Source organism: Lygodium microphyllum, unplaced genomic scaffold (assembly GCF_053477565.2).
Source record: "Lygodium microphyllum isolate KBCC unplaced genomic scaffold, Lygodium_microphyllum_v1.1.10 scaffold_190, whole genome shotgun sequence".
NCBI lineage: Eukaryota > Viridiplantae > Streptophyta > Polypodiopsida > Schizaeales > Lygodiaceae > Lygodium > Lygodium microphyllum.
The window spans coordinates 80,157-102,951 of NW_028229673.1; the positions used below are offsets into that span (position 1 = coordinate 80,157).

The following is a 22,795-nucleotide window of genomic DNA, read 5'->3' on the forward strand; positions in this document are numbered from 1 at the left end:
TTTCTCTCCAAATTATTTACCATAAAATGAAGAAAATGGGCCTAGCTTTTGAAATTGAGAAACTATTTTTCTTCAATTTGACAATCCATGAGATGAGACAACATTGACTGAGGTTACAACACCAAATAATAGACACCTACTTTGTAAGTTTTAACCAATCAAAATACTTATTTAGGGGTTATGCACTCGCACTCCTTTACACATTGGAGCAATGGAGAGGATATGACCTACTAAATAGGCGAATTCCCCGCCGCCTACTTTTGGACCAGAAATGTCCCTTACCCACTTTGCAAAGTGACTGACAAAGATGCACTTTTTACATTTGCAACCAATCAAAAAAATTATATATTTAATATTTTTCAAAATCTTTACAAACTGTATCCTTTTAGCATGCAAGGGTGTCTGCACCCAATTTCAATAAGTGCATGTTGGGTGTACATGACTCGGGTAGACGGGGGCCAACGGAAATGGGCAGCCAAAGTGGACTCCGAAGGTGCTTATCCATTCCTACGTAGTTTGAATTTCATTCTATGGCGTCAGCCACAGCACTCTGCAGGTCAGTAAAAATTTGCTTCCCTCGCTGGTTCTTTCTCTTTGCACGCTTCTCATTCTAGGGTATGTGTCAAGCCTGGGCTGCGCTGTTCTGAAGCTCCTGTGGTTGTCCAACCTAGAACAGGCCATGTCCAGGGCTTGGAAGCCTATCGAGCAGTATCAATGGTGAAAGGCTGGGGTCTTCAAGCTCACATTTGTCTCGCTCTTGCTCCTATAATGGTCGGCTTTCAATTCACGCTTCCCAGCCCTCAAATGGTAAGGCCTTTGTCTCTATCGCGGCTTCATTTGATGCATACGTGCGTACATTTATGCGTGCTTGTATAAACGGGTGTATGTTTAGTTTATCTTTGCCGTCTATGCATGCTGAAATTTTTATTTCACCATTGATTGCTTTGTACACCGCCTTTGCATTGTCACCTTTTTGTATGCTTTTCTGTAGTTTCACAAGATTTACTGGCATATCTATCCAACTGCATATGCTACGATGATTGTAGCACAAAATTTGATAAGCTCAACCACTTAGTCATTGTGCATCTGCTGTCTGATGTCTCAGGCTGCAGCCTGTGTGGTCTTGCAGCATGGCAACCTGTCTTGCATCTTGTGCTATGTTTCATGCCTTAGCTCTGAGATATGGTCTTGGCAGATCCATTACTGGTGCGGGCTGCAAAAGGGGAAATTGTCAATCGCCCACCAGCTTGGATGATGCGGCAGGCAGGGCGGTATATGGCTGCCTACAGAAAGTTGGCAGAGAAGCATCCAAGTTTTCGGGAGAGGTCAGAAACAGTAGACTTAATTGTGGAAATCTCTCTTCAGCCATGGAGAGCATTTCAGCCAGATGGAGTGATCATATTCTCAGATATACTAACCCCCTTGCCTGCACTTGGGATAGATTTTGAAATTGATGAGAACAAAGGTCCAATAATCGAGCATCCAATTCAAGCAGAAGAAAGGTTGTCATCCCTACATAGGATTGACCTTGAAAAGCTGCAATTTGTGGGGGAGTCATTACGCTTATTAAGAACAGAGGTAAGTTGATTTTGAGAGAGAGATAGAGGGAGGGAAAGATCCATTGGCATATTTAAAAGTCTACATACTAATGAGACAAAAAGTGTTACAATGCTCCCACAAGATTTTGTGTAATAAGGCATATCTTTAAAAAGGAATTTAGATACTTAAAAGGTTGTTTCATTTTGATCCTCCTCTCTTGCATAGTTAGTAAGATAAGTCTACTAGCCTTGGAAGGGAGAAATATGCTGCTAGAGTATGTCTTGAATCTTCAGCAAGTAGGTGGGAGGAGTGTAACCCGAGGTTTGAGTTATTTGTCACATCCTTGGTCTCCTAATGGTGATCTACCCACTATCCGAATTGAGTTGGTGTCACAGCCTTGGGCTCTTATTGGTGATCTATTACTATTCACAATGATGTCTCTTTATTTGTTGTCTCAGTTGATGTTGCTCACTGGACCTTCAGAAGCAAAAATTGCCGATTTCAAGGCTGAATTAAAACATGCATTTGCTATGTCAGATATGGGTTGTCTACACCATTATTGGGGATTCAGTTCACCCAAATCCAGCATGGTGTCGTCTGTTACATAGGTTTAATATGCAAGATTGCAAACCTATGTGCACTCCTATGGAGCTAGGCTTAAAGCTTTCTATACATGATGGTGAAGAGATGTCTGATGTTGCAATTTACAGGGGTGGGCACCTTTTATTGGGCAGGTTGGATAGTTTGGGGGCAGGTGGCAGTGCCACGTGGCAGTTTGGCTGCAGATCACTGATTTTAGGCACTATTTAGGTGCTATCAGCTAGTTTAGCAGCTGGTTGACGAGTTTTAGCTGGCTGACCTGGTCATTTTAAAATCCATGGGCTATTTTTTTGCTATTCATGCCCAGTCTCATTCAGTCCACAACTCACTTGTATTTCAAGTGGTGACAGAGATCGGCTTGTGGAGAGCCTTCGACAGGCAGTTTGTATATCTGCCTTCTTCATTTCAGCATTCATTGACTGCAGATTTTTTCGTTCTACTGTCTCTTTTCTCTCTCCCTCTTCTCTCCTGTTCATTGTCTTTAAGTCTTGTCTATACGTTTCCGCATTGGCTACACTTTGATAGCATTATATACCCTAATAGAATTCAGAGTTGGTTGTTGTCTCATAGGAGCAAGTCATTTGTTATGGGTTTGCAGAAGTGGCAAAATCCATTCCAGTGAGGTGGCTAATGATCGTTTAAGATTTAAAGGTGTGGGATGATGGAAATAAAGATGCAAAAGAAGGTGAAAAAAATACGAAGATGATAGAGAGCGGTGAATGGCCCAAGGTTTAAACCCAGGTGTATAAATACTGAATGGATGAATGAAGTATGTACACAGGCTGCTTATAAATAGGTTGTGTATGAGAGAAATCATTGGTTGGTTTTTAATTGCAGCACCACGAATGCCATAAAGTATCACAAATACAGTAAGCCCGATTGTGATGCTTCCTTCTAATGTCAAAGACTCATAAAAGACCTCTTGATGTTGTTGATTTTGATTCTAGGTTAGGCCTTCTATCCAGATCATGCCTCCATAACCAATAACAAAGTTGTGTTTACAGAATGTATGTTACAATCCCATGGTGATATGCCTTTCTTTTCCTTGTAATAGCAAAATTGGTTGTAGTTCGCTTGCAAACATTGGTGGGTGCAGGGGTAGAAGCTCATGGTGACACATGGCTAAATGTGTGCTTGATTGGGCATTGCCCATGTAAAGGGCTTGTGGATATGGACCTAGACGGAGTCTCAACACTCCCTCTAAGTGCCTATTAAGGAATAAGAAGTTGAAAGAGTCAAGGAACTCACACTAAAGGTGTGTTGAGAAACCAAAATCACGGTATGCATCTACAACAAATTTTAGTGCATCGATGTTTGGTTTTGCTCTTCATTAACAATCCCAAAAAAGCTTTATTTGTATTTGTTCCTTTTATTTTACTAGAACAAATGTAAAAAAACCTCTTATAGAAGAACAAGTTGTGGCATTCATGTCCCCTGCTCTTATTCCTCATTTTGGAAGATCATTCTTCTACATCTCACTTATTCTCTCTCCTCTCCATTAGGTGGTTATGCATCTTATGGAGCTGGTGTCTTGATCTTCTACCATTATTGCCGCACATCCGGAGACTCCCTAGCCAGCCATGACTTGTCTTGGAGGTTTTCTATCAATTGGCAACATCGATTTATGTTGCATTTTATTGTGCTAGTGGCCATCCCGTTGTCCATGACATCTAAGATCATTGCCACATCTATGTTTTGCATCTTGGAGGCACTCTTCATCCTGGTTTCTTCATCCTAGCTGATTGTGACCAGCTACACTTGCCAAGATTGACTTGATTGTTAAATTTATAGACGACAAATGTTCTATTTATGAGTTTTCATGTGATGATACAATTATTGCATCTTGTTCATTACGTTGTGGATTATACATGCTCAGTAATTTACTTGATTTTCGAGATCATTGCCACATCTACGTTTGCATATGGGAGGCACTCTTCATGTTGGTATCTTCATCCCAACTGATTGTGACCAGCTATACTTGCCAAGATTGGCTTGATTGTCAAATTTATAGATGCAAAATGTTCTATTTACGAGTTTTTATGTGATGATACAATTATTGCATATTGTTTATTATGTTGTGGATTATATAAGCTCAATAATTATGGGAAATGTATAGAATATATGGTATGTGCAATTTTAGATTCGGGTTGTTTTAGATGCAAAACTTTGGTATGTATTGGTCATTTGAAGTTTGTTAGTTGACTGTACTTGTATAAATTTGACGTGGTGTCTTTATTGTCTACTCTTAAGGCACTTGTAAAACACATTTGCAAAGGGTGTATACTAGGTAAAATATAGCATATTTTCTTCCCAAAAAGATGGTTGAGTGAGAGTTGTATACAAAATATAGCTTGTATACAATAATATTTGTGGTTTGATAAACACAATATATTTTAACAATTATCTATATTTTGTGACTTTTAGTGATGATTATTCAAGTATATATGGGTGGATTCTTTGAAAGCTAAGTTTGAAGTATTTATTTGCTTTAAACAATTTGAATGGTTGATACTTGTCAAGATCTTAAGTGGACATTTTTTGTTTTGATTGAGGGGGGAATATATGTCTAAAGATTTTAGTGTATTTCTAGTTGAATGTGGGATATAGTATCAAAGTATAGTATCGTATACATCTCAACAAAATGATGTATTTAAGAGAAAGGATAGACATCTCATGGAGACGGCAGGAAATGTGATCAAAAGTCAAGCCTTGCCACATGGTTTTTGGCTTGAGATTATGTTGTCTGCAGCTTATGTATTAAACAAGCACCCCACCAAGCATTGAAGTTTGCATCGGTTAGAAAAATGCTATGCATTGCTAACTTGCATATTTTGGTTCTTTAGCTTATGCATTACTATCTATGTAATATCTCAAAAAATTGAATCATAAGGCTATCAAATGTATCTTTGTTGGCTATAATTCTAAAGGCAAATGTTACAAGTTATTCCTCCACTAGTTAGGCATATTTTAGTTAGTTGTGTTGTGCCAAGAAATGCAGTTAGCCACTTAAACAGCTCCAAAACATGCTTATTTTAGGCTTATTTTAGCCAAAACCCTAAAATGGGAAGCGGATCGAGAGAGTTAAGTGGGAGAGGATCTAGAACCGTAATTTTCTATAAATAGGCAGCTAGCCCTTCACTCTTCTTGAATCTCGTTTTTGCAAATTTAAGGTGTTTCAGCTTGCTGCCCACACCTCGTTCGCGGAGGATATCTCAGCCGAAGTTGTCCATTGCTGTCTCTATCAGTTGGTGCTTGATTTCCAGCCCTCTTCACGCAGTTTGGAGCTGATTCTAGCCAGGTGACTACTGTTCGTGTGTAGACCTGTTGCCGTACAGCCTACCACATCATCACAGTCTTGCTGCCTGCGTTTTTAGTCTTTCTCTCTCCTGCAGGTTGTATTGCCTACGTTTTTAGTCTCTCTCCTTGCAGGCTATCTTGCGTGGGTTTTTAGTCTTTCTCTCACCTGCTACCTACGTTTTAGTCTTTCTCTTTTGTAAGCTGTCCTGTCTGCATTTTTAGTCTTTCTCTCACTTGCTGCCTGCGTTTTTAGGCTTTCTCTCTTCTCACTGTTGTCTGCATCAGATCTAGCTTCTCATTGTTGCGTTTGCTGGTGTTCAACATTCGGAGGTTGCCTTGCTGGGATTTGGAATCCGTTTAAAGTACAACACACTCTCCAACTCATTACCCTTGCCCTGATGCTTGAGATATAAGAGTGATCCTTGAGATACAAGAGTTCGAGGTTCAGTATTCATTCACTGTATAGTGTGTTTGTTGCATGAGCTTCGTATTATTCAGTAGTTATATCATTTCATTTATTTACTGTGTTCATTATCTTTGAGTTACCCTAACCTTAACTATGTTCTTTTATCAGTCTGTGCTTTGTCGTACGGTTTTCGTTTATGTTTCTGTGTTAGGGCATTTCTTTACATGGTATCAGAACTTGATACTCTCTGAGAAACCTAGGGCTTTGATGTGAAAGCTCTACACAGGAAGCAAGACCTACAATAGGCTCAAATGGCTTCGAACACAATACCAATTCAGTCTCCAAAACCAACCATGTCGAGAACCGAGCGAGAGTGAGCCGATTAGCTTGCTCCACAAAGTTCCGACATGGTGGAAGATACTTCTGATTACATGGAATAAAAGCTAGGCAAGCTGACCTCTGAAGAATACAAACCCATTATAGCTTATAGATGAAAGAAGATTGAGAAGCTTGATCGAATGATTGCCCTTCAAGAAAAGCTTCTAAATGAAGGTATGCATGAATTTTTCTCTTCAAATGTTGCACGTAAATTTGATGATATTGTAGGGCCGTCGAGACCTCTGTTAGGAATGGCCCTCCCCCTTGGAGAATAAGACCCGGAGTATGTTTCTTTCTTTCATCCTCTTCCGTCCACTCTGGTGTAAGGTACTTTAGATTCGTCTTTTGTTCTTTCTTCTTTTACCTCTTCTGCTTTGCAATATTATGGTAGAGATCGTGTGGAAGAAAGAGTCTAGTTTGTTGACTACAGAAAAGGTTCTCTTGAGGACCAATTCTTGTATATTAACACATGTCGTGGGGATTATAAGAAAAAGCTAGTATCTTTTCTTCTACCCTTCCTTCTTTTTCGTCTACTTCACAAAACGAGAATGAATTTGGTGTTCCTTTTTCTTTATTGTGTGGTGTATCATCATCTTCACATTTTCATTTTCAATCATTAAATGATAAAAATAAACAAAATGCATCTGCATCTCATATACCGCATTTTCAAAACCCATCCATCCCACCACATTTATCCGTTGCTTTTTCACTTCCATTACACCATTCACTTTTCCATTTCAGACACCTTATATCGCATCACACATCACATCGGGGGGTTATGAAAACATAGGCACATCCTTTAGGATCTCATTCTTACCTTTGTCGAGTGGTGTTCCATCTACTTCACACACACTTTCGGGATCATTGTAGCCTGGGTATCCCCCCTAGTCTCTCCCGAGTGTGGATCAGTTGGCTCCACAGTTTGCCTCCATGGCTTTACCTAGTGGACCTTCTGGTCATATTGCTGTGCCCCAACCTCACTTTGGACAAGGCTTCCGTGTCCCAGTGTCTCCATCTACACGGATACCTTATGGAAACGTTCATGTTCGAGTGCCTCCATCTCAATTGGCACTGATTGGACACTCAGCCTACTTCTGTCTACCCATCTTTTTTCCCTCCTTCTTCTTATCAGACACATCCACCTCCACCATCTTACCCTCCACAATCTTATTCTCTACATCCATCTTACCCTACCTACTCAACAGCTCATGGTTCTAGCTCATCTTCTATTAAGCATGCATTTAATGACAAGACTTGTTTTAACAGGTCAAACTTTACTACTTGGTCGAACTTGATGAGACATGTCCTTGACTCCCATAACCTATGGGATCTTGTGCAGGGGTTGCAATTCCAATCCGATCCCACATTTGTTCCATACGAAGTTGTCCGCTCATAGAAGGCTAAGAATGCCTCTGCTATTGTTGAGCTGATGCAGGGCTTATTGCCTGTGTTTCATTCTCAGCTTCAGCATTTTGACTTAGTTTCAGAGCGATGGGCACACTTGACTGATTGCTATGTGACTCGGGATAGGACCCATTGTATTAATCTTGACCATGAGCTTCAGCTTTTCAAAATCATTGACCGGGATGATTTGAAAGTCAAGCTGACTGAGTATCGGCGTCTTCTCGGTGAATTCTCCACTACGGGGACTCCTAAGCTCTCTGACAATCAGGTCACAATGTTCCTAAACAAACTCCCTAGGAAATACTTCAATTTTGTGGAAGGCATAGTTTCAAAACCTAGCATGCCTACATTCTATGAATTTGAGTGTTAGCTATTGTGTTACATACGGTTGTTCGATCAGTTCTATATGAATTCCTCTTCAGAGGAGGCTCTTATTACTCATTCTCAAAAAGGGCAACAAGGGAAGGGAAAACAAAATCAAATCTCCACTCAAAATCAAAATCAAAATCAAAATCAAAAGCAAAATCCATCCGAGGAATCACAAGGAAGATCCCAATCTCTCAAACCTGGGTGACAGAATGTACTTAGGAAAAATAGGTATTGTCAACACTGTCAAAAGATTGGCCATTTTGACGACGAGTGTCGATCAAAGGCAGGAGGCACAGCACCAAAACCCGAGTCTCAGACCCCCGCTCCTCAGTTGGCAACCCCAGCAAGGGAGGCAAGGTGATGGCAAGGGGCAGTTTAAAGGTCAGACTCATATTGCCACCACTCAACCATCTCAGTTGACAACATTCTCAACTCTAGAGGGTTAGTCTCGCTGGTTTGCAGAGGCCCACATCGTCTCCATAGAGACATTAGATGTGAGTCTTGTCTACATCTGTGAGTTGCCTCTTGATGAGGTTACCACGGAGGTCCACTCGTCACAACCAAGCACTTGAGCTCTTGTTTGGATTTTGGACAATGGAGCTACACATCATATGACTCCTATAGTGAACATTTTCCATTCTCGAGCCCCTGCAGCCGGACGGGTTTGCGTAGGAAACAACTCCTCGGACAGGCTCAAGGTTGCGTCAATTTTGCCACTGACAAGGGTCCAGATCTGGCTACGTTGGACAATGTATATCATGTCCCTCAGCTTGGGTGAACTTGTTATTTGTTCAGCAGCTTTGCCAGTCGGGGCGACTGGTTTTCTTTACAGCGACCACAGTCGAGATACTTGACTCTCAGACTAGTTTAGTGATTGCTCGTGCGGTGAGATACAACCTAATGGCCTATACCACATGACTCACTTTTTGATTGAGCCAACAGTCGAGGGCTCCGTGTTCCATAGCTTCCAGGCCTTAGCCACATCTCAGGAGTCTACGAACAATGAGCGTCTTTGGCATTTTCGCTTAGGGCATCTTGGTTATGACTCACTTTATGAGTTGTCACGCCGTGAGCTGGTTGAGAGCCTTTCATGCCTGAAGCTAGCTCGACATGTCTGTAAAACTTGTCAGGTCGGAAAGCAACACCGTATCCCATTTCCTTAGCAGGCCTCACATAGAGTTGAGGCGCCTCTTAGATTGATTCATGTTGATCTTTGTGGGCCGAAATCCACTGCTGCCTTGAATGGCACATTGTACTTCTTTTTGATAGTGGATGATCATTGAAGATACATGTGGGTGTACTTTTTGAAGCATAAGTCAGATGCTTTCACATATTTTTTTGCTTGGGTGCTGCTGGTTCATAACCAGACTGGTCGTCGTGTCGGTTGCATGAGGAGTGATACCGGCGGTGAGTTTATCGCCCACGAGTTTTCCGAGTTTTTACAGAAGCATGGCATCTCTCGCTAGCTCACCTCTACTAACTCCCCCTCTTAGAATGGAGTCGTAGAGCGTAGAAATCGGACAATCGTGGAAATGATACATGTACATACCTATTGCTCTGTTGTAGAAAAACTTCTTTGATTAATTCACACTAGGCCAGATTTAGCTTACTTAGTTAGCATACTCAGTCATTATTTCAGAGCACCTAGGATGTCACATTGTATTGCATGTCTTCGTGTGTTATATTATTTGCGGTGTACTTATTCTTATGGCTCGACATATGGTTCTGGTTTATGTTTGTAGGGGTATACTGATTCTGATTGAGTAGGAGATCCTGACACTCGACGTTTCCATGGCGGCTACCTCTTTACCTTGGGCACAACTCCCATTTCTTGGTCCGCCGGCCGTAAGCAAGAGACGGTGGCGGCTTTCACGGTCCAGGCTGAGTACCGGGCTCTCTTCGATGGCACCACTGAGGCCATCTATTTGAGGAGTTTACTGGCGGCACTTCATTTTCCTTGTGTCTCTCCCATAGTTGTCGACTGCGACAACCAGAGTGCCATTGCCCTTGCGGGCAATCCGATCATCACACCACGGACGCGGCATGTGGGAGTCCACTTTCACTTTTTTCGAGAGCAAGTTCATCTAGGCACTATTCACTTAGAGTTTATGCCTTCATCAGATAATTTTGCAGACATTTTGACCAAAGTGGTCAACCGATTGGTTCTTCAGTACTTGCTTTCCAAGATTGGCTTGGGTATACCCTTCCCTATTTTTTCAGCTTGACGGGGAGAGAATGCTTTCCTCTTGCTTTCTCTTCCAATTTGAGAGGGGACAGCTTCTACTCTTGATCGTGACAGTGATGATGCTTACAGTTTTTAGACATTACATTCATTTATTCTTTTGTATTGTATTATAGACATTTGTAACTTCATCTGCACTGTCAGGATGACCTGATTGTAAACAGGCACTTGGACAAGTGAACAATTTCCTTACAAGGGCACTGTCCACGTGGCACCATTGCATAGCATATTGCATGAGCATGACATCTTGCATCTCCCTTTGCATTACCTCGTGCATTGGCATTCTGTTACATGCATCTGTGCGTATTCATCCCTCTTCTGTCTTTTGGAGTGGTCGACTCTAGGATCCACCATATTCGTGGCATAACACGTGGCAGTTCTCCTAAAGGCAGCTTTCCTAACCTTGCTTGCTTGCTTTGCTTGTCTTGCTAAGCCCACCATCATTTTTTTTGCCTCTCCCCATACTCACCACATGATTGGCACACACACACACACACACACACACACACACTTTTATCATCCTTAGGTAGGCACTTATCCTAGTCAGTTTTAGGGATTGGCTTGCTAGTTTTGTGAATCACTTGGGTTTAAAACTCTCTTTATCTTTTCCTATCTGTCACTTAATCGGCCGTTGCCTCTATATTACTTATGTATTTTCAAAACACTTTTCAAACAACCAACAAAACAAACAAGTCTATTGTTGTTTCCATCCGCGTTTGTAGGACTTGGTAGGTCCTTGGGCAACTGCTGAGCACCCTTGGTCTGATGCCTTGGCCTCTCTGGGTTTTCACTTGGGCTTCCTTGGTAAGATAACCATCGTCTCTGTAGTCTAGGTAGGCCACTGGGTAGCCGATGTGCACCCTTTGTTCGACGCCCTGGTTGCTTTGGAATAGGACGCCTTGGGGTAAATTAAAATTTAGGCTAGCCTACTTTTCTAGCCCTATTTTGGACTTGAGAGGGGGTGGTGTGCTAAGAAATGCACTTAGCCACTTAAACAATCCCAAAATATGCTTATTTTAGGCTTATTTTAGCCAAAACCCTAAAATGGGGAGCGGATCAAGAGAGGTGGGAGAGGATCTAGAACCCTAATTTTCTATAAATAGGCAGCTAGCCCTCCACTCTTCTCTAATCTCGTTTTTGCAAATTTCAAGTGTTTCAGCTTGCTGCCCACACCCCGTTCACGGAGGATATCTCAGTCGAAGTTGTCCATTGCTGTCTCCATCAGTTGGCGCCTGATTTTGAGTCCTCTTCACGCAGTTTGGAGCTGATTCCAGCCTGTTGTATCTGTGCAAACTTACTGCCGTACAGTATGACACATCATCACAGTCTTGCTGCCTGCGCTTTTAGTCTTTCTCTCTTCTGTAGACTGTACTACCTACGTTTTTAGTCTCTCTCCTTGCACAGTGTTGCCTGCATTTTTAGTCTTTCTCCTCACTGCTGTCTACATCAGATCCAGCTTCTCATTGTTGTGTTTGCCGGTGTTCGACATTCGGAGGCCACCTTGCTGCGATTCGGGATCCGTTCGGAGTACTACACACTCTCTAGCTCATTACCCCTGCCCTAATCCTTGAGATACAGGAGTTAAGGTTGAGTATTCATTCACTGCATAGTGTGTTTGTTGCATGAGCATCGTATTATTCAATAGTTATATCACTCATTTATTTACTGTGTTCATTGTCTTTGAGTTACCCTAATCCTAACTGTGTTCTTTTATCAGTCTGTGCTTTGTCGTACGATTTCCGTTTATGTTTTCTGTGTTAGGGCATTTCTTTACAAGTTGTGATGTCATGTTTGTGAAAGATGATGTGTAACACTTACTAGCATTTACACATGAGACAAATTTTTAGTCACAAGATATTTATTTCACTTTGTTGCCTCTTTTTAGTTGTGGGTAGTCATATGTAGTACCAATTCATGCGTTTTTTCAGCTTATGCAAGTTTCTAATGAGTCCATAGATTAGTCTATTTTCTAATGTAGATGTGAATGATCTATGCTTCTATTTTTGCATTTTGATAGATAAGTGGCCCATGCATAGCCACAACATTTAACCCTCTTTCTTCAACTCTATTTTGTAGTATTCTAGTCTCTTGTAGTAGGCATCATCCTTAGCTATCATTGAGTGCTTGCTAGTGTGAAAGTGCAATGGAACAGAAACGCAAACACGGAGAGAAAAGAGAAGAGAGAGACAATAGCAAGAGAAGATAATGAAGTGATACTTTGCACTAATCTTAAATGAATGTTGAATACAATGGCGGACTCATTAGTCCTTGCATGCAGTCCAGAGCATCAACAAGGGCACCAAATCAAGCTGATGGCGATGATAGCATTGGAGACGGAGAAGCTGATGTTGAAGTGTGCAATCTTCAAGACATAAAAATAATGATTAGCGCCAATAGTGGATTGGCTATAAATAGTCAGATTCTCCCAAAATTGGTTGATCTGTAGAAATAGGTCAAAATAGTACAATCGATCAATTAAAAACTGACTGACCAAGCTATCTTGGAGGTGAAAATGTTGATGCAAGCATCATAATTGGCCCGCTTGATCATAATTGCAAATATGCATGTTGTCTAGCCATTGATAAAGTTGGATAATTGTTTGTATACACAATGTGAATACACATGACACTTGTTGAAAAAGAAATGCATCCAAACTAAATGAGTTAGAATACTCAGAGCTCACAACCAAGAGATCACTCACTGACAAAATGGCATGCTAATAGCCCTCTCAGATCTTGGGAGTATTTGAAGACCCTTTCTCTTTTGTCTTGTGTTTTAGCAGTTTATTATAGCATATATTTACGTTTCCATTGTTGCTTCACTTCTGATAGATGAAGTATAGAGGCTTGTGGAAGAGGCTTCGTGAAGAGATTTGCCGCATTATCCTTTGTGGGACAATAGGCCACTGCAAACTTGGAATGTACGAACCACTCCCATATGAATCCTTATGTGCTTTGTGTGAGTATGAAACACAAGGTTCTTTGCTAGAGCTAAGGCACTCTGGTTATACATGCGCAATTGTGTGGGTCTTGAATGCGGAAAGTCAATCTTTGCCAACAAGTGATGGAGCCAAATTGCCTCTTGAGCTATAGATAAAGTGTACAGGTGGTAGCCTCCGTAGAAGATAAGGCCATGATAGGCTGCTTCTTACTACTCCATGAGATAGCTCTTGATCGAAGGACAAAACCTCTAGTGGAGCATCTAGACTTCACATCACCCGCCAATGTGAGTTACTTCATCTAGCAAGAGTGACTTTCTCCATGCATTGAGAGTGTTTTTGTGCAAACCCTAATTAGGGAGGGTCCATCCACATCTATAAATAGACAGGCTTCCCACCATTCAGCCTATGCCTTCTGTGCATGTTTCTCATGTTCGTGTGCAGATCTTTGCCATCAGCCTTTCTCCATGTGGTTGTTAGCCTTTGCGGTTCTACCACCACTCCATTTGCTGCTCCATCTCTTGGTGGCTGCCCTTCTAGTTGCCACCTGTGTTGCGTGGCGCTCCTTCTACTATTGCGCTTGGCCCCAGACAGAAGCCATTGCTAACTCTAGTCGACACTTTTTCTGTTGTGTTTCGTAGTTTCAGCCCCATCGCTAGCTTCCTCAGGATCCTCCATTGATGATGCAAAGCATCCTACCATTTATGTCCATATTTTCTTCAAATGGCTCTAGGTAACCCTAATTAGCTATGAAAAGCATACTAATTATAGAAATACCATTGTAACCAAATTGTACATGCCGTCTTGTGTATGAATGGAACTTTTCACTAAAAATGACACTACACATAGATCAAAGACCATACTCTAATACCAATTGAAATGAAGAACTCTCCTAATTGAAATTGAAATTTAATACTCAAGACAAATGCCAAGAACTAACCCAGAAGCCATAGCCATGTCATAATAATATCTCATATTAATATAATACTCATGGCACAAGATAGCCATAACTAAAATCAAGAAAGATATTTGCAATGGAAAATGCATGAATACTCATGCCCATGCATAGTCACCAAGGGTTTTTGAAACGAGTGGTATGAAATGGTTTTCATAGGTTTCATATGACTTTTGTAAAATGTTAGAAACAGGTTTCATTAGAGATGGAAAAAAGTATGAAAGTTCTATATACATATACTATATGACTCATGTGACGTAGAAAACACAGATTGACATTATTCGTTATTCTATACAATGCAAACAAACATTCAACATAACATCAATATTTGCATACATCATGGTCCACTATCCATGTCTAACATTAACTGTATCTGTAAAAGGAGCCATTAATATATGCAATCATCATGGATAACAACTCCAAATAAAACTCCGATAATTAATGCCAATATTCTTGCCAAGGTGTTAAATGAATCCAAGATAAATGATGATTACAAAAGTCTAAAGATATTTAGGGTATGACATTTGTGAAAGTTTAAAATATGTGTTTCCTACATTTATGAAACGCCTAGGTATGAAACGAGTTTTCTAACCTTATGAAATGGGTATCTTGGCAACTATGTGCTCATGCTAGGTGGTCATGAGTATGTACCCTCATGTATGGTGCGAGCTCCAAGATAGCTCCTCAAACTTGAGAGTACAAAATGATGTGCAAGAGATTGCACAATGCTCATCTCCTACTTTCTATGCTTAACGCTAATTTCTTAGAGTCAATGGAAAAGATAGACTAAAAGCTTCATAATAATTTGAATAGAAGGAACTTATATTCCCCTCCTTATATGTCATAATATTTTATTAAAAAAGAACTTTGTTATGTGTGATATTTCTTGAGTGGGATTTGTCTTCTATGGATGACACACTCCAACAATCTACCGCTCTCCCCTTAAGGATTCTATACACTCTTACATTCATTTATTGCATTGATACATTCACTTTAGAGTTCACTTTCTCTTTTTGTTTGTGTTTGTATTTTTGCATTTTGAGTTTTGAGTTTTGTGTTTTGCGTTTAGGTTTTTGAGTTTTGCACTTTATTGTTTGTGCCTTTGTGTTTCCTTAGTGTAAAACCTAGTAGTTTCTTCACAAGTAGCTCTCCAATGAGCATGATTAGGAAACTTCATAAAAGAATACAATAATGTTGCCACAAAAGAGAGGATTGTTATATACATTTTGTATCTATTTTTTTGATATTGAGCAATAGTTATACTTTAGCATAAGTGTTTGCGTTAAGCATCGCTAGTATATATCACTTTTCTCATTATTGAAAGGAGCAATTATTGAAACTTCTATGTGATTAATTAAGTATAGCTAAAAAACTTGTATTTAATTTATATGCTAATTTTGATGTCCAACAAGGCACTTGTATCGAGTAGGATTTGGAAGGGGAATCTTTGGTAGTCACCATCTTGGATTTAGGGTTCACGGGGCATGAAATGGCCTTACACTTAGCTCGGTGAGACATTTTTGGTGCATGAAAATACGGATTAAGCAATGAAATTAAGAATGCAAGTTTTGGCATGTGTAAATTAACCAAAGAAGTTTCTTTACCTTTCCAGAATCTTGTGTAGGAGGAGCAAAAGTAGAAACTTGTGTACCTTGTGCTGCAGTAGATGGATCAGGTTGAAAGAATGAAACATACTGTGCATTTCTTTATCTAATAGGGGGGGCCATCCCAAGTGGAGGCTCTGACGATCTTGTAATATCTTTAGATTCATGCACAACATCTGAAGGGAAATGGAGGCTCCAATAATCTTGTAATATCTTTAGATTTATGTGCAATATCTAAAGGGAAATAGCCATATTTAAATTTTACCTTCAATGGCTTGCAGGACTCGATGCATAGGAATCTAGTCATACTCAGCTTGTGAGATCTGGAATGGTTGATAAGAGCCACAATAGCTAGATGTTTCTCCACCAGTGTTAGAATCTCAAGGAGTAAGCTCTGAGACCCACTCCTGTTTGGTTCCTAGCATAGGTTGTTCTAGAGATTGAAGTGGTGAGGATGTGTTTGAAGTCATATTTTCTTTGAGAGTTTGTAATTTTGATGTTGAGTTGTTAGATCAAGGCCTAGGTTCTGAAAGGAGCACTGATGACTTGATAGCTTTTATGGAGTGCCTAGACAGCAAAATGCAGCTTGTATGATGACATCACAGTTGTACGATGTGGGCAGATTGCAAAATGCAGCCTGTTTGGGTGGCACCTAGCTAGACTTGTTGGCGATGGAGGAACTAAGTAATGCAACAAGAATGGAGGCTGAATGAAACCAGCATTCCTTCCGTGGATGGGTGGTAAATCCTTGATTACAACTTAATTACAGCAGCAAATAATAAATGCAAATCTGAAAATACAAATTTACCTACTGATCTTGGACAATGCGCACCTGATTGGCCTCAAAATTGGTGCCCCCTTTTGGTATCTCTTTAGCTTTATTGAAGAAGCTGTGGAGGGTTCGAATTTGCAATCGTCTCGTCAAAACTCACTCGTGGTTGGTTGCAATGGTTGGCCATGGTTGCTCATAGCTCTCCCACATTTGCTACAGTAAGAATCATCTCGTTTTTTCTCTTGTTCAACCTTTTACCAGCTTGTATGGGTAAGTTTGCCGAGTGGCAGCCTTCCCAAATGGTTTTTCCAACATTATCCATCATTAAATATTAAAATTTAGCATTTAATTACTAAAAATTAATCTAATAATTATTTCAGTGCGTAGAAAAATAATCTGATTGGCCAATAATTAAATTGACTAGGCATCTTCCACTCTCGAGTCTCTCTGTGCCATCTTTGATCATTAGATCGGTGTTAGGTACCATTAAACGCTACATCTCTAGTGTTACCAACTGACACTTATGGCCAAATGAATGACCTAGGCCAACAATTGACACGAGATACCATGAAGTACTTGTGCAACATAACTTTTAACAACTTTTGCTTTTGACATCTCGTGATTTTCTTAGGTCTCGGACTCGAAAATTTGCTCTAATGTCAATTGCACCTCACATGTGCAACATTTACTTTATCATGTGATTAAAAATTAATCCACATGTTAAGTGAGGTTTAAAAAATACATGTCCTCATGACAGCCCTCCCCCTTGAATCCTTGCAATTGTCATCAATTACACTGCCAAATGCATCAAAAGCAAAGTACTACATTGGAATTTCCTTAGGGCATCATAGTCAATATAACATTGCGTACTGTTTTTCAACCATTCCATATGCCCAACGTATGTTGAAAATTACCAGCCAACATAACATAAGACTCACAAAGAATCTCAAAAACATTACCAGATTATCACGAGACATGTCCATTTCTCATGAGCTCAACTCACCTAGCAAAACTTGTTAGCAATCATGTTTGTCATGCCTTGTCATCTCCTGCCTGTGAGCCTCAGTCTGAGTCAGACGAGGACATTAGGAGCTCTGACTTGTCTATCACTTGTTTTGACGGAGGAGGTAGCTCATTCTAGAGCACTCAGATGTGCATTTCCCGGGGCAGTTTTTGCATTCATCAGCCTGCCTCACCTGCCGGACATTGTCCACCCTTTCCGGGATTTTTCTGAGCATTCCTGGCATTTTTACCAGCATTAAATGCTGGTCAGATCAGCATTAAATGCTGGTCGGACATATTTATGGCCTCAAATTTCAGGTCGGCCAGTTTGTGGGTTTTTTGGCTATTTATAGCCATTTCCCACTTGGCAGTCAGTTGTATTATCATCTTCCCTCCTTCTTTGGCAGGTGCACACTCCGACTCCGTCATCTTCCTCCGTCTTCGGTGCTGCCGTCATCATCAGCCTGATTTGGTGCCCTCACTGACGCTTCGGGCTGAGTGCAGGGACTGATCAGTCCATTTCAGTGTATTCAGCATTCATTTCAGTCAGTGCAGATTTTCTTCCTTCATTCTCTGCTTTCTCTCCTCTCCTCCGTGTTCGTATTTCCTCTTCTGTTGCGCACTCTCACAAAACTAAACTATAGTATAGTGAAAATTAAGCATAAACCATGGCTGAAACATCAATGGCATCATAAGACATGTTGCTGTCCCCAAAACCAGCTGAATACCTTTGAATATTAATGATTATATCTTAAAAACCAACATTCGATAATTAGCCCCCCTGATGATCATTATTGATGCTACACCAAGCATAACCAATGCCATACCAAGCATAACTGATTACACACCGAGCATAACGGATGCAAATGTATAGTTTTAGAGCTGCAGTGAAAACCATACCGATCTGCATACCAAACAAAGTGACTAGTTCACAGAATAGTGATCTCCTGGCAAACATACTGTTTAGCTACAATACCCTGAATGTATGCTGAATACATTCGAGATTAACTATTTCTAGAGCTGTCCATTAATGAGGTGTGGAGGTGCTAGCTCCCTCACAAGCATCACGTAATACTCAGGACCTCTGCTCTATTGAACCTGATTGAGCTTGAACTAAAGTCGGCTCTAACTGGAAAGCATTAAGATAAAGCTGCAACAACTGAGGATGGTCTGCCAAGTCATCATTCTTCAATCATTTGGCATCCATTGGTGAATAATTCTGAAACTTTACTACCAAGTACCTTCTGGAACCCTTACCCCTGACCTCCCTCTCTTTGGGTGCCAAAATTTGCTCTGTTACTAGTATTTCATCGAGCTCTTCAACCTTCGACTGAATTTTAGTAGATATATCCACTAGCACATCTCCATGAAAAGGCCTCAACAAATTGACATGAAAGGCATTGTGTATCCGCCAGTGTGGAGGCAATTTCAGCCTATAGCATGCATCACTGATCCTCTCCAAGACTTGAAATGGCCCATAGTATCTCATAGACAGCTTTGGATACAATCGCTCTTTGCCCTTCATTTTTTTCAGCCGTGCCTTTTCAAATCGTAGCAATACATAATCGACCTTTGCAAAGTGCAAAGTACGCCTATAACGATCAACTGCTCTCTTTTGCTTATCCTGTGATCTTAACATTTGATAAGCTGCATCCATGCTTTCCACATAGCGATCAGTCTCAAAGATCTTATCTTTTGTGTGCAAAATAGGGGGTACTTTCTTACCACCCTCTACCACCTCAAAAGGAGCCTTACCAGTGGAACTATGCACTGTGTTGCTGTATGCAAACTCAACCAATGGTGAATACTGTTCCCATTGTGCTTTGTGGTTTGATGCATAGCACTTCAAAAGATCTAACATTGTGGATTTTGCCTCCTCAAACAGACCATCAGTTTGTTGATGGAAGGATGAAGAGAATTTGAGCGTTGTGCCCATGTTCTCAAACAATCCTTTCCTAAACAAACTTGGCATTCGTGGGTCACGATTACTAACGATTGACTCTGGCATACCATGATACTTAAACACACGCTGCATAAAAAACCATGCCATATGATTAGCCTTTATTTTTTTCCTCACTGGAATGAAGTGGGCTTGCTTATTGAACTTGCATATGATAGTCCATATTCCATCATTCCCTGTAGGTGTGCGTGGAAGCTTAAAGATAAAATCCATAGCAATGCTTTGCCAAGGCCTATCAGGGGAATAAGCAAGGATTGCAATAAACTCAACATCTTTTGCCTATCATACTTAACTTTTTGGCATACTATGCATGTCCTGACAAATTGCTCAACATCATGCCTCAAAGCTGGCCTATAAAAGAAGTGCTCAACTACCGTAACTGTGGTATCAATACTCCTATGACCCGCATAAGGAAGAGCATGACTCTCAGTCATCACCTAGGCCCTCAACTGCTTTGTGGCACACAATTATCCATGCATCATCAAAAAGCCCTCTCCAAGTACGAAAGGATAATGCCTCTGGCCATTGCAAAGTTGATCATAGATATTTTCAGAGTCAGAATCGGCAGCATATTGATCCTTCATGGCATCCAAATTAGTGTGATAAACCGTATTGACAGCCAACAATTGAGGTTTACATGACAGTGCATCAGCCACTACATTCTTTTTGCCATCTATGTACACAATCTGAAAGTGAAACATAGACAAAAAGTTTGCCCACCGCATGTGCTTCTCAGATAACTTCGTCCGAGTCAAAAAGTAGTGCAAAGTTAGCGGTCTGTCTGCACTATGAAATCAGCCCCCCTTAAGAGATGGTGTTTCCATGTGGAAAGTGCATGAATTACAGCCAAGTCCTCTTTCTCATAGACCTGCGAATTCCTCTTTGCACTATGGAGAATATGGCTCTTATAAACAACCACAAGGCCATCTTGCATTAAAACAACCCCAATGTTGTTTCCACATGCATCACACTGCACAACAAATGACTTATTGAGATCGGGCAATACAAGCACAGGATCTGAAGTCATCTTTTCTTTTAATGCTGAAATTTCCACTGCTGTCCATTTGAATGGCTCTTTCTTCTTTTGCAATGCATGCAATGCTGAAATTTCCACTGCTGTCCATTTGGATGACACATTCTTCTTTTGCAATGCATGCAATGGAGAAGCAATTTCAGCAAAGTTCCGTACATACTTCCTGTAGTAGGAACATAGACCCATAAAGCTACGGATCTCATGAACATTTCGAAGATATGGCCATGAGCAAATTGCCTCAACTTTAGTAGGATCCATATGAATGCCATCAGCCGATACAATGTGGCCCAAAAAGTTAATTCTATGGAAAAATAATTCACTTTTTTGTCATTAATCAACAATTGGTGCCTGAGCATCTCATTGAATACTATGGCCAAATGCTTGCGATGCTCGGTCTCATTCTTTGAAAAGACAATCAAAGAAAGTGCCCGCAAATTCCCTATGTTGCTGAAAAATGCGGTCTATTATTCTATTAAACGTGGTAGGAGCATTCGTAAGTCCAAATGGCATGACAAGAAACTCGTACAAACCAAAAGATGTTCGGAAGGCTGTCTTGGACACATCCTCAGGCCTAATTTAAATTTGGTGGTAACCACTTTTCAAATCTATACGGCTGAAAATGGTTGCCCCTTGCAATCTATCCAAAATGTCATTGATCCTAGGGATTAGAAATCTATTCTTTATCATGATTTTGTTTAAAGCACTATAGTCAATGCACATACGCCATGACCCATCCTTCTTCTGCACTAGAAGCATTGGAAAGCAAAACGGAGATGAGCTGGGTTGAATCAGCTCTTTCTCTAACAGCTCATTTACTTAGCTCATAATCTCCTCTTGTTGGGCTGCACGAACTTTGTAAGGTGGCTTATTAGGGGGGTTAATGCCAAGGATCAAATCTATGTTATGATCCTTAGGCCTTTCAGGTGGCAAGTGTCGTGGAAGTGATTAAGAAAAGCAATTAGCATACATTTGCAAAAAAGACATGTGATCTTTATCCAAAGTAGTCACATTCCCGACATTTCCATTATCACTTTTATCCTTAGTGAAAACTAAGTAAGCTGAAAGATGATTTTTCATTACTTTGGAAATAGCAAAAGCAGATACAACAGGGAAAGATTCCCCTTTCAATTTTACATCCAAAGTATAAACTTTGCCTCTATGGAAGAGGGTCACAATCTTATCATGAGTATCAATCATTGCATGCACACGATGACACCAAGGCATACCAAGCAAGACATCACATCCTTCCAATGGAGCAATAAAGAACTCTTCGCTGTCCACATAACTTTGAATGTGCAAATGACACTTTCCAATGATAGGAGTGACCAGCTCTGCATGTCCCTTGTATGCCGTACCAATTTCACCCAGGGGCCCCATCTCATCCTCTCTGATACTTGAACGGGCTGCCATATCAAGAGAGATGAGATTTGACCATGCCCTTGGATCAAGAAAAATCAATGCATGTTGATCTCTGATTTTGCCCCATGTCCTGCAAAGTTCAGTACTATCTTGATTAGGCTGATTTGCCACTACATCAAGCACTAAACCAGCAGTGGTTTTGCCTTTCTTTCCCTTATTATCATCCTTTTCAGCTTGCTGTTTATTAGGACAGCTGCGTGCCATATGCCCTTCCTGTTCACAAATATATCATTTATTTGCAGCCATTAGCTCCTTACGTCGTGCATTACTTTTCCCACTCTTTTTTTGCAATATGTTCCTCTTTCCAGCTCCATTTTCAGATCTGCCCTGATTTTCAGCTTTATTTTCAGATTTACCCTTTTTTTGAGCCTTGCCTCTTTGACATGTGACTTGGCATCATCATTGTGGAACCCTGCATCCTTTCCACGCAGCAATGTTTCGGCTGTAGTAGCAGTTTCTATAAGTTGAGACATGTTGGAAACAATGGAATTAATGCAAAAATCTTGAATACCCTTTGGCAAACCACAAATATACTTCTCCACCTGCTCATGGAGGGGTACTGTGCGATAAGAAGTAACTAGCAGCAATGCATCCCAAAACTTCTTATTATATTGATCCAAGTTCTTGCAGTCTTTGGAATTCTACTGATTCCAAGCTTTCATAATGCCTACTTCAAAGGTACTTGTCAACCAATTTGAAGCAAACATTTGCTTGAATTGGACCCAAGTGGTAGGCGACTTTCCTTGAATAAGAAGTATAGACCACCACTGCAATGCATTTCCCTTCATAAAGAAGGCTTAGGCATTTCCTTTGCTTCTTGTGGCTGTTCCAAAGTTGTAGAAGGTGTCTTTTTCTCTTTGCCTTTGCTGTTCTTCTT

General features: G+C 40.6%; 1 protein-coding gene across 1 annotated transcript in view; it reads left to right on the top strand.

The window, feature by feature from the left end:
* Nucleotides 1-398: 398 nt before the first annotated feature.
* LOC148008331 (uroporphyrinogen decarboxylase 1, chloroplastic-like) overlaps nucleotides 399-22,795 on the top strand; it is a 43,906-nt gene continuing 21,509 nt past the window's right edge. The window contains exons 1-3 of the mRNA XM_087674314.1: nucleotides 399-556; nucleotides 677-807; nucleotides 1,196-1,578. Coding sequence (XP_087530440.1) covers nucleotides 531-556; nucleotides 677-807; nucleotides 1,196-1,578 — 540 coding nt within the window. The 5' untranslated portion in view covers nucleotides 399-530. The remainder of the gene's footprint in view (nucleotides 557-676; nucleotides 808-1,195; nucleotides 1,579-22,795) is intronic.